The sequence below is a fragment of the Lutra lutra genome, chromosome 2, assembly GCF_902655055.1.
Source record: "Lutra lutra chromosome 2, mLutLut1.2, whole genome shotgun sequence".
Classification (NCBI taxonomy): domain Eukaryota; kingdom Metazoa; phylum Chordata; class Mammalia; order Carnivora; family Mustelidae; genus Lutra; species Lutra lutra.
The window spans coordinates 86,860,886-86,878,425 of record NC_062279.1 but is presented as its reverse complement, the minus strand read 5'-3'; the positions used below and the strand labels follow the sequence as shown (position 1 = coordinate 86,878,425).

Here is a 17,540-nt window from a genome sequence, read left to right as displayed (position 1 = left end):
ATTTTAAGTAAAAGAGAGCAATGATAATACCAAAGTTATTGATATAGCATATCTCTATACCATGGGTTGAATGCTTTGCCTTGTAGCAAAATAAGAGCCTTAGTCAGTGAATCAGTGAGTAAGTATGTATTAAACCAGTACTGTGCCGTATGCTACATGTCTGACCCTGCCCACATTCTGGTTGAAGGTAAATAGTAGACATTAAAGTTGCATTCGACAATAGTAATGGGTCCATTTTGCTATATTGGTCTATCACACATCCAACAATCTATTTTGGAGTTAGTTTCTTTTTTTAATGAATTCCAGAGAAAGTTGCAGAATCAGTACCCTTCACTCCTTGACACTTCCACATGCATATCATTAATTAGAGTTGAGTTTTTGTTTATAATTCTGTTTTTATTGGTGTAAATTTTACATACATTGAAATACACAAATCTTAAGTGTACCATCGTGTGTTCACATATGTGTATTTTATACTGGTATAGCCAAAACTCCTACCAAGAAAGAGAACATAGATGTATATTTTAAAGGTTATTCTTCATTGCAAGGTATGTTTTTAAAAGTTTGCCTTTAAAGTCAAACGTTTATTAAAATCATGTGAAGTATTTGAAAGGATGCCTAGTAGTCCAGTGTTTGTTTTGCCCAGGCAGGAAACATTTGTGAAATCATTTTGTCGATGCATGTTTACTGTGGGGAAAAGTACTAAATGTCATCTCCAGATAAAACTGTGAGAAGGAAGAAAAATTGGAAGTAGTTCTTGGGTGTATTATTGTCTCTATGTAGTTATCTGTGTATGTTTACATGTGTAAGCCCTGTACTACAGCTCAACAGAAGTTGCCCTCTCATTAACTGAGATTTTATTCTCAGAATAAAATATAAAGCAACCACTTAATATTTCAAAGTACTTTTTTTTTTTAAAGATTTTATTTATTTATTTGACAGAGAGAGATCACAAGTAGACGGAGAGGCAGGCAGAGAGAGAGAGAGAGGGAAGCAGGCTCCCTGCTGAGCAGAGAGCCTGATGCGGGACTCGATCCCAGGACCCTGAGATCATGACCTGAGCCGAAGGCAGCGGCCCAACCCACTGAGCCACCCAGGCGCCCTCAAAGTACTTTTTACAAAAAATTTTTTTTAAAGATTTTATTTATTTGACAGACAGAGACCACAAGTATGCAGAGAGGCAGGCAGAGAGAGAGAGAGAAGGAAGCAGGCTCCCTGCTGAGCAGAGAGGCCTATGCGGGACTCGATCCCAGGACCCTGAGATCATGACCTGAGCCGAAGGCAGAGGCTTAACCCACTGAGCCACCCAGGCGCCCCTACAAAAACTTTTGATCTGGAGGCTGATGACCCAGTCTCCCTTCTGCTTTCAGCCCTTCTGGGGTTTTGGCTATGAAAGTAGTCAAGGAAGTAGGGCATTGGGCTTTTACGGAAGGATTTTTTTTCACTAATAAGCACCTTGTGATTTCTGTGCTATGGGATTTTGGTAATGGTACAAACCAGCTGCTTCTGTTACAAAAGAGATGCAGGGCTAAACACAGTGAAAGGTAGGTGGAAGGTAATAGCTGGCATTAGATTCTATTACCCAGTTTTCAGTTTTTTCCCTTTGAAGCTGTATAGAGTTGCCTGTTAATCATCCATGACACTGGCCACCTGTGCTAAAATTTTGTCTGTGATTTTTATTCTTTTTTTTTTTTTTTTTTTTTTTGACAGAGAGAGATCACAAGTAGGCAGAGAGGAAGGCAGAGAGAGAGAGGAAGGGAAGCAGGCTCCCTGCTGAGCAGAGAGCCCGATGCGGGACTCGATCCCAGGACCCCGAGATCATGACCTGAGCCGAAGGCAGCGGCTTAACCCACTGAGCCACCCAGGCGCCCTTGTCTGTGATTTTTAAGTTAGTCCTGCTCAGTAGCCTTGAGAAGTCTAGTGTAGTTTCTACTTTAAAACTACTTTTGATAATAAGAAAAAATAATGACCAGATGCTAAGTGATTATTTCAAACAACTTAGGGTATCACGTTACTTTTCTTTGAGTGTGCACGTCTTCCATATTTCATACAGTCCTCAAGAAAATTTTATTTTTGTGGTATTCTTTATGTTGCTGTGTTTTATTTTGTTTTGGTTTGTTTTTTTTTTCTCTGATGTATCTGTACTTAATACCCTGTTTTCAGTCTGAGGTCCCAAGTAAACAGCCCGAGACACCTGATGATACCATTCCTCAAAAGGTAAAACACAAATTACTGTAAGATAATACAAAATACTTGCAGTTTTCTTTGTTTCATTTTTGTTTTTTTTAGTGCATGGTAGACTAGACTAATGTAGAAGATTGATGTTCAATTTGTCCTTCCTGTAAATTCCTTTGAGTTGAAAAGTTGGTGTCTTTCGTGCTGAGAGGTGTTCTAGTCTTTCTCGGCTTTGTTCTAATTAGCTTCCGAGGGCCTGTGTGCCCCTAACTAACAGGCTGAGTGTTTACTGCTCTCACCGTAAAATGTGTATCGCTTCACATATAAACTAACAAGCTCTGATGCATGTTAGTAATGGGCAGCCTGACACCCTCAACTTTTTTTTTCATTTGCTCATTTAATTCTTCCACATACTAAGCAGTGTGTATCTTGGGAATGCAAGGAGTATCCTCTTTTAAAAATTATTTTTTCAATTAGAAGGAACTAATGAAAATTAAGGGTATACGTAGATCACTTTTTAAAATAGAATTTTAACTTTTTTTAATTAGTTAAAAAATTTACAATTGTTTTCTTTTTCCAGAAAGATTCAGTACATAATTCAGTTAAAAAAAAAAGTACTTCTTTAGAATGCAGAAATATACCTCCAAATATTTAGTGAAAAACACATAGTTAAGCTGAAGTCAGTAGCCAAGCCCCACATCTGTTAATTTGTTGCCTTGCCCATCACTAACTATGCTTTCATCATTTTGAAAATGAGCAATTTTGAGTTGAAGATAATTGCAATACCTTACTTAGAAGAATTGGTATGGTGTACAAAGTTTACTACCTTTCTTTCATTTAAAAGATATTACACTATTCTTGTTCATTTGCTCATCAGATTGGTCCTTCCATCATTGTAGTATCATTTTACCTCATTTTAATACTTTACTATGTTGTATATCATTCCTGTTAGCTTGCAGCTCTCTGGATTCCCTGACTCTGGGCCTGAATTTAAAAGAAGGGCAGTGTGACTTCAGTTAGGTAGCTTTTTATCTCAAAATAGGTTCAGTGTTTCAGTCTAAACATTCCAACAAGGAATATTTATTTTCCACTTGAATTGGAAATCGTTTGTTGAAATAAGCATTGTGGTGGATAATACATATAGACTACTTGAGTTGAAGAGTAGGCCGACAGGGTATTTTTAATCAGCTATTCTTATTCATCGGGAAGGAACAGTGAAATAATGTTTAGAAAGTGAAGGTTGTTTGTTTGTTTGTTTTTTTAATTTACTTATTTTAGAGAGAGAGAGAGCCATGAATGTGAGCAGGGAGAGAGGCAGAGGAAAAAGAGGGAAAAAATCTCAAGCAGACTCCCCAGTGAGCACAGAGCCTGACAGGCAGGGCTCCATCTCAAGACCCATGGGATCATAACCTGAGCCCAAACCAAGAGTTGGGCACTCACCCGACTGAGCTACCCGGAACCCCTAAAAAGGGAAGTAGTCTAAAGCATATTTCAATCCCCATCTTTTTTTAACTTTTTATTTTTTAATGAAGTTTTTATTTATTTATTTGTCAAAGGGAGCAACCGAGTGCACAGGCAGGGGAGCAGCAGGCAGAGGGAGAAGCAGGCTCCCAGCCGGGCTCCATCCCAGGACCCTGGGATCACAGCCCGAGCCGAAAGCAGATGCTTAACTGACTGGGCCACCCAGGTGTCCCTAGAACTTGTTTATTTCATTATGTTACGGTTTTCAGGAAAAAAAAAAAAGGGGGTTTAGGTCAGCTGGAGACTGTATTTTTAAAAAAAAAAATTTTTTTTTTAAGATTTTATTTATTTATTTGACAGAGAGAGATCACAAGCAGGCAGAGAGGCAGGCAGAGAGAGAGGAGGAAGCAGGCTCCCTGCCAAGCAGAGAGCCCAATGCGGGACTCGATCCCAGGACCCTGAGATCATGACCTGAGCCGAAGGCAGAGGCTTAACCCTCTGAGCCACCCAGGCGCCCTGGAGACTGTATTTTTAGGATAAATATTAATTCTGAAAAAGAAATGCTCTTGTATCATATGCCAAAAATATCAGATCTTTTCTAATATTTCTAGATAATAAATTTATTCTTCAAGATAAACTTATATCTGTTCTTAATACTCATTTCGTTAGTAAGTTTATGGAGCATATCATTTTACACAGTAAACAACAGGAATGTTTTAGCAAATTGAAGATAACAGCTTGGAGGAGCTGGCCCAGCAGAGCGCTCCATCTGGCCTGAAGCTGGTTGATTCCATGTTGGGTCAGAACTTGTGGAGGGTCTGGGCCATTTTTGGAGTTTTAGTAAGAACTGGGAACATAGGGAAGAACAGTGCAGTTCTGAATCTTTACCTCCAGGTGTCTAAGGTAAATACTGGCACAGATGATTCCAACTAAATGGATTGCCTTTACGCCTGACTACGTACTTTATTTGGAGTAGAAGCAAAGTTCCAGGCTCCACACAAATCAGACATCGTCTTGCACCTTGATGTTCTCCAACACTGGCTGTTCCCTTTACTGTCTAGGAAGGTTTTCTAATACATCAGTGAGGCCATGTGATACTAACGTGAAAATGTTATTTGACTACAGATGATATATGTCTGCTTCAGGAAGAAAAACTGCTAATACTGTTTTTTTATATGTATGTTTTAAGAATCAGTGCCATTTTAAAATAGAGGAACTTAACCCAAAAGTCTTTGGCTTTACTGTTTATAAATGCAGTTTGTTAAAAAATCCCTTTGAGAAGGTAACACATAAAGAATTCGTGATACCATACCTTCCTCCGGGAAGCTTATATTTTAATTCTTGAAAATAATCATCTGAATCCTTTTGTTCTGTAATTTCTTAGAAACCCGCTCGATACAGAAGAGCCATAAGTTATGACAGTAAAGAATACTACATGCGACTAGCCTCTGGCAATCCAGCCATTGTCCAGGATGCCATAGTGGAGAGTTCAGAAGGTGAAGCCACTCAGCAGGAACCAGAGCACGGCGAAGACACTATCGCTAAAGTCAAAGGTCAGCCTTCCTCTTCTTGGAAGTAAAAATCACTTTGGAGCATTTGTTAGATTTGCGTTTTCATGAAAACATGAGCTACTGTAAAGCGTTGGGCCAACTATGTGGATAAAAGTATCCATACGTATTTTATAATTTCACTCTCTTTAAGATTAATTTCTAGATCTGAACTAAAGGGACTGACTCTTTACTGCCTACAGGTGATGGAGTGTGCCTCTTGGCTTGATAATGTTTTTACTGCATTTGGCAGGATTCTCAGTGACATTTTTTTTAATAACTAAATATTTTGTAAAAATTAAAAATAACTGCTAAATGTGTTACTAGCGCATGTTAGACAACAGTTAAGAAGAGTGTTCCACATCTTTGCTTTACGAGCTTAGTAAAACATACATGAGATGATGAATTCGGACTTTCTGATTCTGTAATTTTTTTTTAAAGATTTTTTTTTCTTTTAATATTTTTTAATTTTTTTTATAAACATATAATGTATTATTAGCCCCAGGGGTACAGGTCTGTGAATCCAGGTTTATACACTTCACAGCACTCACCATTGCACATACCCTCCCCAGTGTCCATAACCCCACCACCCTCTTCATAGCCCCCTCCCCCCAGCAACCCTCAGTTTGTTTTGTGACATTAAGAGTCTCTTACGGTTTGTCTCCCTCCTGATCCCATCTTGTTTCATTTATTCTTTTCCTACCCCTCAAACCCCCCACATTGCATCTCCACTTCCTCATATCAGGGAGATCATAGGATAGTTGTCTTTCTCCGATTATTTCGCTCAGCATGATACCCTCTAGTTCCATCCATGTCGTTGCAAATGGCAAGATTTCATTTCTTTTGATGGCTGCATAGTATTCCATTGTATATATATACCACATAAAGATTTTATTTATTTGACAGAGAGGGGAGGAACACAAGCAGGGGGAGTGGGAGAGGGAAAGGCAGGCTTCCCGCTGAGCAGGGAGCCGGATACAGGGCTTGATCCCAGGACCCCAGGGTTGTGACCCGAGCCAAAGGCAGACACCCAACAACTCAGCCACCCAGGCTCCCGTGTGATTCTGTACTTTTACATATGTATGCCCTCTGCCCTCTTCCTATAGCTTCTCCGTGATGTGGAGCCTAACAAACCCCACCCAGCCTCGAAGACACTGGTCAAATATCCCATTATCCTTCTCTGAAACCTTTTCCCACCGCCCTGTCAAAGATAGCATTTGCTCATATCATAGCAATTTCAGTGATTTTTTTCACTGCTTTATGTTTTCTAAATTACAAATTTCTAGAGGCAGAGATCATCTTTCTTCTCACTTTATGTTTTGGCACATGCCTAGCACAAAATGGGGATTCAGTCAATATTGAATAAGTAAGTCAATTGTCTTTTAACTCTTCTAAGCCTCTGATTCATGGTAAATTCAAAAGTCCTTGGTATATTCTATAAACAAAGCCTAGGAATATAAATTAAGAACTTTTTTTTTCATTTTATTTTATTTCTTTTCAGTGTTCCAAAATTCATTGTTTATGCACCACGTCCAGTGCTGCATGCAATACGTGCCCTTCTTAATATCCACCACCAGGCTTACGCAATCCCCCAGCCCCCTCCCCTCCAAATTACTTTCAGATCCCATCGATTAAAAAATTGATAGTATATGATGACAACATTTCCACAAAAGACACCATCAAAAATTGTGATCCATTTATCTTATTATTAAAATTTTCCTTTTCTGTCTCATGGTGACTGACTTATTAACCATTTCATAATAGATCTAATATTTTCATAGAATCCTTGAAACTTTTAGTAGTTGAGTAGTTGAGTGGGTTTATAGTCTTCTAGCTTTCTTGACATTGTACCAGCAAGTGAAGGTATAATTCACAGTCAGATGACTTATGTTTGGGTCATAAGCACTTCACTTGTCTTGGCCTCAAACCCACAAATTTGGTGTCACTACTATGCTATGTAATGTCTTATGCTAGACATAGAATTAGAAGTTTTGATTTACTAAAAATAATGCAATGATAGGGGTTCCTGGCTGGCTCAGTCGGTAAACAGATGACTCTTAATCTGGGGTTGTGAGTTCAAGCCTCACACTGGGCATAGAGCTTACTTAAAAAAAAAAAAAGACAATGCATCTGTGCGCTTTTTCCCCTTGTGGATATTCCCAGCAGGACTTGATGTCTCTTGATTACTTATTAATACTCTTTCGTATGTGAAAAGAAGGTTCTTTCAAGGCAAAGCAGAACTTCTGGTAACTCATGTTCAAAGGATAAGATACTATGATTTATGCTTTTTCAAAATTCTTAGAGCAACTATCATTGGTAGGTGTGACAGGATGTTTTTTTGGAACAACTAGAGGATATTAATTAAATGTGGCATTTAGAATGTATTTTGAATGCTGCTTATACTTTGGCATCTCATCAATTGATTTTGTCACCTCCTGTGATTATTAGTAAAGTTATCAAAATGTAGACAGTAGAATGTTTCCTTAATCTGCAAGTTGAATGATCTCTCCTGTACTTTAAAGAGTTCTATTCTTTATGACATGATGATTTGATCACCTTCATGCATATATGAATGACTGTACTGTTGCTTATGACATAAGTCTTGAAATAGTCCTCATGGGCCCTCCAAGTAGGTGGGATCTCTTATAATCATATTTATAACTTTCTGTCTTTAATTTTGGTTCTGATAGTAATTGATCATTTATTTGTGGTGTCCGCTCAATGACACCTATCCATAAACAGTATGGTTCTTACCATTAATTATGCTAAGCTCTGTTTATCATCATCTGACACTTACTTAGCATTTACTATTAAACATGATGCTAAGCATGAATAACTCATTATTAAGTCCCCCCAACCCTCTAAGATAAATAGTGTTTTTGTTCCAGTTTTATAGATGAGAAAACAAGTTCAGAGAGGCAGATAATTGTCCTGGGTCACACAGGTGCTTAACTCTAGAGCCTCTATCATTCAGCACTGCACTGTGCTGCCTACCTGTACCTTCCAGAGTTATCTCAATTTGGAAATGTGTAGGAGGGACTGCAGGAACCCAAACTGCTTCCCAAATGGCCCTTATGAGGTCACATGGCTCTCACGCTTATGATCCTGTAGGTCTGGTCAAGCCTCCTCTGAAACGGTCTCGGTCGGCACCTGACGGAGGAGATGAGGAGAGCCAGGAGCAGCTACAAGACCAGATTGCTGAAGGCAGCTCAATAGAGGAGGAGGAGAAAACGGATAATGCCACCCTACTCCGCCTCCTGGAGGAAGGAGAAAAGGTACTGTACTTCTAAAAAGGAAGGACTGCGTGGAAGTAATGCGTTTGCGTTTTACAACACTAACTGATGGGATATTTACCAGGTGGCACGAGATACATATTTTACCCTCTCTGATGACATACATTGCAAACAGTAAGCAACGGTTTGGATTCAGCACTCTACCTCTCCCATTTTCAGGGTTTTCTGACCTGTCTGAACACACTAGACAGCCCAGAGCTTCATGAGATAGAGTGTTAGTAGTTGATAGTTGGTTCACTCTATCCCTGTGCCCTTTATTAGCCTGTATTTCTTGCCATCATTCTCTATTTCAAACCCGTGCACACAGCGCAGTCATTCATCTGCCCTTGTGCTAGTTTTCTGCACTTCCATAGCTCCTCTGGCCATCGACAAGCAGCTTCAGCCCATCTGTGCTGTCATCCTCAGGCTTGTATTTAAGCCCTGTTCTCCTGCACTCACAGAAGACTACCTTACCTTCCTGTTTGCCTCCGGACCTCCTACCCCCTGCCTGCCTGTTTGGGCTCACATCACTGGCTCTTATAAATCGAGCCCCCTGCAGCACTGTGTGCCCCGCAGTTCACTACATCTATAATGCTGTTTCTTTTCTCTGCTTTACTCACTGTATTTTCTGTCAAAATGCCACTCTCTCCATCGCTTGCATAATCTGTGTCCCAGGAACTCCTACTGGGTACAGTCTCACTTCTCCAGATCTCTTCTGATAACTCACGTTCAAAGGATAAAATACTATGATTTATGCTTTTTCAAAGCATACATGCATGCATTTCAAAGATCTACTCCAGATCTCTTGAGTAGATAAAAAGATAAATAAATGAAGGAAGGAATTAATGTGTTGTAGCACCTTTTTTAAAGAATTTTTTTTTGCCTCTTGTATTGTGTCTTAGTGTAACCCTTGAAATCTTACCCATGAAGATATAGGCAGAAATTAGAGCTTAATTTAAAAATTCTGTTTGAATATAGAGCTTAATTAATCTTGAATGGAAATATTTTTTAAAAATCATATAATTATAGAAGTTCATTAGGTCTGAAGGAAACACAAGAGAGGCTTCTGGAACCTTGGGCCTGTTCTGTTTCTTATTCTGAATGCTGGCTGCATCATATTTTTAGCATTTGAAAATTCAGACCATGCACTTTAAAAAACATATATATATGTGTATATTATACTACAATGGAGTAGTATATACTACTATATACAATGTAGTATATACATTGTATATACAATGTAGTATATACTACATTTTATATACTACAATGATTTCTTAAAGTATCAGTTTTTCCTGTAACATTCTACCTTTTTATTATTCAAGTAATTCAGATGTGATGAAAATTGACTACATTTGCGATTTTACTGTTTTCTAATGCTGCCATTTTTCTAAACTTTTAATCTCATGAGTACAGATTTTGCTCTAATTGCTTTAAGTTTGAATAGTGCAGGAAGTGTATTCAGACTGACATTTATTTGACATTTGTTTGGCTCTAGTTTAGTTGCTGATATTTTTTCCTTGACTCATGTTGAACTGAGTTTAAGCAAGAAATCGTTTATAAGCAAGAAAGAACTGAATCCTGCCTGTTGGAAAGAAAACAATACTTACATTGAGAGACTTAGCAACTCTTTCTTCCTACGAGGAAAATACAACTTCTGCCAAATTTGGCTTTTTACAATGGCATAGCAGTCTGCCAGGCAAGCAGGAGCCCAGGTTGAGAGCAAAGAGGGACAAATGCCGCAGCCCCCACCCGGGAGCTGTTGTGGAAAAAGACAAAATTGAGCTATGTGGAAGGGACGATAGCTAACAGCTTCTAACATGCTTACATACATGATCTCAGTAACTCTCACAACAAATCATTGTATATCTGAAATTCACAAACAGACACAGAGGCCCAGAAAATTAAGAAATTTGGCTAAATCCATAACTAAGTAACAGGATTGGGAATTCACTTAGGTTTGTTAGACTCATCAGACCTGTTTTCATTCTTGTCTCAGAAAGGGCACAATCCTAAGCTCCTTACATACACATTTCAATTCTTTTTTTTTCCTGCCCTGTTTATTGTATCCGTCTCCTTCCTTATCTAACATGTTCATCGCCTCTGGAACCTAGTACACATGTCCCTGGCACACAGCGAGTAATGTGAAAAGTGGGAGAAGTGGGTTGGATAGGTAAAAGCACAGGTTGGTGTATGGATGTGAGTAAAATGGTTGTCTGCTTTTACTGGACTCAACTGCAAATCAGATGGCAGTTTTAGCTGATTCTTTTTTAACATGCTTAAACTCAGGTTTCATGTGCTTAGTTCAGGGGATGTTTTGCCCATTAAAACCGTATTTAAAAACATTTTGTTTCCATTATATCAAAAAAGAAACTATCAGTTTTTTGGTTAACTCTGTTAATGAACGTTTATGGTTTTCTTCATAGATTCAGCATATGTACCGCTGTGCTCGAGTCCAGGGGCTGGATACCAGTGAAGGGCTACTTCTTTTTGGTAAAGAGCATTTTTATGTGATTGATGGATTTACAATGACAGCAACCAGGGAAATAAGAGATATTGAAACCTTACCTCCAAAGTAAGTAAATGAATGAAGACACACAACGTATAGCTGTCTTGAAAACAGCAGTCTATTTACCTAGTTTTTTTTAATCCAAAAATCGTGTTTTAAGTAATGTTATCTTTCAGTTTGTGTGTCATTAAATATTCACAAGGGTAATAGTTATTTCAAGGTAAGAAATTATTTACCTTGGGACGCCTGGGTGGCTCAGTTGGTTAAGCAGCTGCCTTCGGCTCAGGTCATGATCCCAGCGTCCTGGGATCGAGTCCCACATCGGGCTCCTTGCTTGGCGGGGAGCCTGCTTCTCCCTCTGCCTCTGCCTGCCATTCTGTCTGCCTGTGCTCGCTCGCTCTCCTCTCTCTCTGACAAATAAATAAAAAAAAAATCTTTAAAAAAAAAAAAGAAATTATTTACCTTATTTATCAAAATGAAAAAATTTTTTGTTCTGCATTAACAGCGCCAGACACCAAGTTCCTTATAATCTGTATATTTTATAAACTTACTCAGAACTTGCAAATTGTTTTTAAATTTTAGTACAAACACAGTTGTAGAGAAAATGCAGGTAACTACACAGTTGTCTAACTAATTGGAAGTGTTCCTGTCCTCTGAGCACCCACGAAACAGCGTGAGTAAAGCACAGGCAGGAATTAATTGAGTTTTATCTTCCTTGTCCTTTGCCAGTCCTGTGGGATGAGAGTGGGGAACAGAAACCCAGAAGACAAAGCCAGCAGGAAGACAGAAATTTTAAGGCTTAGAAAGCCAAGGTGCTCTTCTCTCTTTAAGGCAACAGTCACAAAATATAATTTTTAATATTTTTATGTGGAGCAAGGGGCCCATGAATGTCATAATGTGGCCCTGACTGTTGCTGAGAGGAAGTATTCGAAACCTGTCCTAGGAAGGAACCACAGAGACAGTGTCTATATTCGACAGTGTGAGGTGTTCAAAATGTAAAAATTATATTTTGTGACTGTGTTGCTTTAAAGATGAATATATTCATATTATACATTAAACAGTTTCTTCTACCAAAAAGTTCAACTTTTTTCTTCGGATTTTAAAAAAAAAAAATTAAAACATTTCCTTGGGCCCGTAAAAGTAGGTGGGCCTGGGGACCTGGATGGCTCAGTGGGTTAAAACCTCTGCCTTCAGCTTAGGTCATGATCCCAGGGTCCTGGGATCGAGCCCCACGTTGGGCTCCCTGCTCAGCTGGGGGCCTACTTCCCCCTCTCTCTCTGCCTGCCTCTCTGCCTACTTGTGATCTCTGTCAAATAAATAAATAAAATCTTTTAAAAAAATAAACAAATAAAAGCAGGTGGACCTACGCATGCATTGTACCAGCTGTGCCTAGTACATAAGTTGGCCCTGATAGTGGGATTTTTTTTTTTAACTTTTTTTTTTTTTAAGATTTTATTTATTTGACAGAGAGAGATCACAGGTAGGCAGAGAGGCAGGCAGAGAGAGGGGAGGAAACAGGCTCCCCACTGAGCAGAGAGCTGGATACGGGGCTCGATCCCAGGACCCTGGGATCATGACCTGAGCTGAAGGCAGAGGCTTTAACCCACTGAGCCACCCAGGTGCCCCTAGTGGGATTTTTTTAAATCATAATCATCAAAAGGGTTCTTTGTTTGCTCAATAGCTAATATATTATTCTCTTAAACATATTTTTTGGACTCAGTATTGTGATGTATTGTTCCCTATTCATATGTTGAAAATAACACACCCTTTGTTGAACAGTGAATTTATCTCTTGCTGTGTTTTTGTTTATCTTTTTTCTCTCGGCTGCTTGTAGTATGCATGAGCCAATTATCCCTAGAGGAGCCAGGCAAGGCCCCAGTCAGCTCAAGAGAACATGCAGCATTTTTGCATATGAAGATATTAAGGAAGTACATAAAAGGAGGTATCTCTTGCAGGTGGGTTGATTTAGTAGTACTAAACATTTTGTCATCTTCCTTTTTTCAGAGGAGATACTATTTAAAACTCATACTTGCCATGAAAACCCTTAATAGGACCTATCCTGTCCCTTACAGGATTTCCTTAGATGATTTTATGACAGGCAAACTCGTGTCTCATGGGAGCACAACTCGATATAATACATCTCTCTCTCTCTTTTTATTTAAACACAGCCTAATATCTTTATTATCCATCTTTTCATATAGCATGCAAATCAACATGTGTCTTTTAATATAAAAATTGCATCTTCACTATAATTTTCCAATTAGAGTTTTTTAATTATATTACCAGTATTCTATAAAGATTTTTGAAACAAAAATTGAACAGAGCACATTGGCTCTGTTTCTTTTGTAATTTAATCTGCTGGGAATTCATGACTCTGAAAATGTTTTTGAAAAAGTTAACTTCTTCAACATTGTAGATATTCATAGTGGAAAAGTTAATATATGACCTTGTGTGTGTTTTTCTTAATGTTTTTCTCTTTGAACATTTCAGCCTATTGCTGTGGAGGTTTTCTCTGGAGATGGACGGAATTACCTCCTTGCATTTCAGAAAGGAATTAGAAATAAAGTCTACCAAAGGTATTGTTTATTAAGAATACTTGATAATGCTATCATGGGAAGGGATGTAAGGGAAACTAGTACCAGATAAGCTAGTTTTTGAAAGTCTAGGATCTTGAGATCAGTGAATTCTTGGAGGAAAATGTTTGTTTCATTTTTGGCAACCTGTTGAAACATGATTCTTCTAATTATCTTTTAAAGCAATGCTATTCTGTTGTGAAATACTGTTTATCTTTCTGGTCACTGTAGTAGATACCATCAAAAGCTGCATATCATTGAATCCTGTGTCTTTAAATGTAAAAGAATGAGGAAACTGTAGCTTAAAAAAATAGTACTTCAGGTTCAAAATAGGCTTCTTTCCTATTTACTAAAAAAGAATACAGTGCCATTTCTTGCATTGCGTGCATTGCACTGAATGCAGAGACTGAGTTGCCCTAGAAATTATATTCATATGAGACCTTCCTTGGCCTTGGAAGAGAGGTTGATACCTTCATCCTCAAAAAGGTAGGATAGCCAAATAAACCAGTTTATCTAACCTAATCATATTTTACTTTTGGTAAGCTGTATTCAGAATTTGCCTTGTGAAAGAAAAGTAGTACGAATACATGGTGCTCAAAAATATTTCTATTGGGGGCGCTCAGTGGGTTAAAGCCTCTGCTTTCGGCTTAGGTCATGATCTCAGAGTCCTGGGATGGAGCCCCACATCGGGCTCTATGCTCCACGGGGAGTCTGCTTCCCCCTCTCTCTCTCTGCCTGCCTCTCTGCCTACTTGTGATCTCTTTCTCTGCCAAATAAATAAATAAAATCTTAAAAATATATATATTTCTGGGGGCACCTGGGTGGCTCAGTGGGTTGAGGCCTCTGCCTTCAGCTCAGGTCATGATCCCAGGGTCCTGGGATCGAGCCCCACATCGGGCTCTCTGCTCCCCAGGGAGCCTGCTTCCTCCTCCTCTCTCTCTGCCTGCCTCTCTGCCCACTTGTGATCTCTGTCTGTCAAATGAATAAATAAAATCTTTAAAATATATATATATATATTTCTGTTGGATGTATGAATAATGAGACTTTTATGAATGGATCACAGATACAAGAGACCTTCCCCTAATTCTTTGAAGGGTGGTTTGGGTAGCAAGTGCTCTACTAAGGGAAGTTTTATATTTCACCTTACTTCTATGAGGAATGTTTAATGCCAAGCAACATCGCTTATCATCGCGGTCCAGTAATACTACCTGTGAGCACAAGGGAGTGAGGGGGGTTCATCAGACAAAGTGCCTGTGGATGGTGATTGGTAATCCCAAACTCCTTTCACATGTGGGAAGAGCCAATAAAGGGACTGAAATTTTAGTTACCTGTTGTATTCACTTCTTTTTTTTTTTTTTTTAAAGATTTTATTTATTATTTATTTGACAGAGAGAGATCACAAGTAGACAGAGAAGCAGGCAGAGAGAGAGAGGGAAGCAGGCTCCCTGTCGAGCAGAGAGCCCGATGCGGGACTCGATCCTAGGACCCTGAGTTCATGACCTGAGCCGAAGGCAGTGGCTTAACCCACTGAGCCACCCAGGCGCCCCCTGTTGTATTCACTTCTAAAGGATGTTGTTTTCAACACTTGGAAATTGTTTGCTCTCCTAATTAGCAGCTGTTACAAGATGAGTTTGTCTTTCTCTGAAAAATGTCTGTGTATGTGCTAAGTTCAGGGACCACATCTGTTCTAATAATTTTCCTATAACTCTCTTCCACCTTTAAAATATATATGTTGACATTGTGGGCAACTCTGAAAAAAATGTAGAAGTGTCACATAAAGTTGCTTATTGTGTATGTATCTTCATTTGTTTAGTGTTGTCCCTGTTCTCCCAGTGTTTTGCTATCCTTGTTACTTGCTGTCATGTGAATATTTAGCTGTTAATCACTCGTTAGGACTTCATTAAGTTGACTCAGTTTCTGTACATCAGTGTTGCAAGGCTTTTTCTTCCAGTAATATGACAGCATATTTAAAATCCAGAATGACAGATTTTGCTGTGGCCTTTTATATTTGGCTTGGAAGCCAATATCTGACCCTTTCTAGTAACAGATTCCAATTATTGTGTTTTCCCTTTGCCTGCTGTTCACTGGGTGGGGGAGGGGTAAATGCAGCAGTCAAGGTCTGAATGTATCCGCCTTTCTGGGGCTCCCATTAGGTCCCGACTTTGGCTTCATTTCCAATTTTATGCTGTTTTTAAATTTTCCAGGTTTTTGGCTGTCGTGCCATCTCTAACTGACAGTTCAGAGTCTGTGTCTGGGCAACGGCCGAACACAAGTGTGGAGCAGGGGTAGGTTGATTGGTTCTTACATCATAGTTTAATAGTGATAGTAGGATGGTTTGCATCTGCACAGTATTATTTAATATTTTGAATGAGTGTTTTCTCCTCCTAGTGGTTACACAGAATGTTTTAAATACTGAAAACTTTAAAAGAAAAAGGCACGCTATGCATCATCATTCCTGTCAGATCAGCACTCAAGGTCTGATCGATTTCCTTGAGTCCGTTAAGCAGCATACGGTCCTGTGTGTGTAACTGAGCTCATACTCTGGACAGATTTTTATTCTGCTTCTTCCATGCAGTGTTATATGTAACTGTTACCCCTGCGATTACAAAATTCTTCAGAATATTACTTTTAACTTAATACCTATTCATGGTATGTATAAAGCATTCTCTTATTTTTGGATACTTCATCTTTGTCAGATTTCCTTGTTCTAATAATGCAAGTGTGACTGCTCATGATTTTTTGGGGTAAAATCCCCTTGGTGAAAAAAAGAGGTGTGAATTTTAAGGCTTTTGATAAGCAAAACCAACTTGATTTTCATAAAAATTAAACATATCTATAGTCCACCACTAGCGGGTAAATTTACTTACCTCAGTAGATGCTTGTCAACTTTTTATATTTATCTTTTCGTTTTTACTAGTTTTATAAGATGCTTTCTCGATTTTTAAATGTGTATTTCTTTTATTTTAGTAATCTTGAGCACTGTATATGTTTGTTAGCCATTTAAAATCCTCATTTGTGAGTTATCCATAACTTTGCCCATTTTTTTCCTGAGTTCTTTTTTGGTGGTGGTGGTGATGGTGGTTTGACTTTCTTTTTTAATTGAGATATAATTGACATATGATTATAGTAGTTTCAAGGTATACAACATAATGATAGGATATTTGTGTAATTGAGAAATGATCACCATGGTAAGTCTACTTGACATCTCCTCTGAGTTCTTGCTATCCATTTGATGGGATTTTTCTATAATAATGTTTACTGCTCCTTTACTTGTTATATTTGTTGCAAATTGCCCGGTTTTCCTCTTAATTTTGTTTTTTAATATTTAAATTTTAACTCTTGTTTTTATGCGTTCAGACCTATCAGTAGTTCCTTTATGTTCATTTTACTTGCTTTTAATCTTAGAAAGTCCTTCTGAATGATACAGCCATTTCAAGAACCCATTTATAGTCACTCAGGAACTGGTAGCCATTTATATAATTCATTGGAAAAGAAGCAGTGCTTTCGGCTACAAATGATGCAGTATGCAAGAAAGTGATTTAAACTTTACTGGGGGTTCTCTAATTTGTAAATAAAATTTGATTCTGGTCTGTGTGCATCTAACTATATTAAATGCATGTGTTTCTCTTTTAAATTGTTGCTTTTCTTTTTCTTTAGCTGAGGTTTAGCAAATACAAATGCTAAATAGGTGCTTTTTTTGACCTCAGATTATGTTCTGTTCCTAATCATTTGTATTGTTGTTAAGATAAACGACAGGCAATAAAAGTTCCCCTTCCAGCACATTGAGCCTTTTTTTCTACTTGTAATTAAATTGCCAGTACTCTCACCTGCTTACATAATCTTCAGCTTGTTATTTCATTGTTCTTACTACTTTCTGTGCTGAGCTGGCAGTTCTTAAAGATCTGTTAAAAGTTCAAAAGCAAGAAGCAGAAATTCATTTCCAACTTCATCTTTTCAGTTGTTCCCTTTCTTATAAAGTTGAGGAGTCAACATAGCTCTTTTT

At 38.4% G+C, this 17,540-nt stretch overlaps 1 protein-coding gene across 9 annotated transcripts in view; it reads left to right on the top strand.

Moving 5' to 3' along the window:
- Positions 1 to 17,540, top strand: part of WDFY3 (WD repeat and FYVE domain containing 3) — a 279,105-nt gene that overhangs the window by 226,657 nt on the left and 34,908 nt on the right. For 7 of the 9 annotated variants that reach the window (XM_047717871.1, XM_047717877.1, XM_047717873.1 and 4 more), the window contains 7 exons: positions 2,164 to 2,217; positions 5,021 to 5,189; positions 8,295 to 8,458; positions 10,882 to 11,030; positions 12,799 to 12,919; positions 13,455 to 13,540; positions 15,742 to 15,822. In XM_047717871.1, the coding sequence (XP_047573827.1) occupies positions 2,164 to 2,217; positions 5,021 to 5,189; positions 8,295 to 8,458; positions 10,882 to 11,030; positions 12,799 to 12,919; positions 13,455 to 13,540; positions 15,742 to 15,822 (824 nt within the window). The remainder of the gene's footprint in view (positions 1 to 2,163; positions 2,218 to 5,020; positions 5,190 to 8,294; positions 8,459 to 10,881; positions 11,031 to 12,798; positions 12,920 to 13,454; positions 13,541 to 15,741; positions 15,823 to 17,540) is intronic. The other 2 variants (XM_047717875.1, XM_047717872.1) reach the window with 1 other exon arrangement.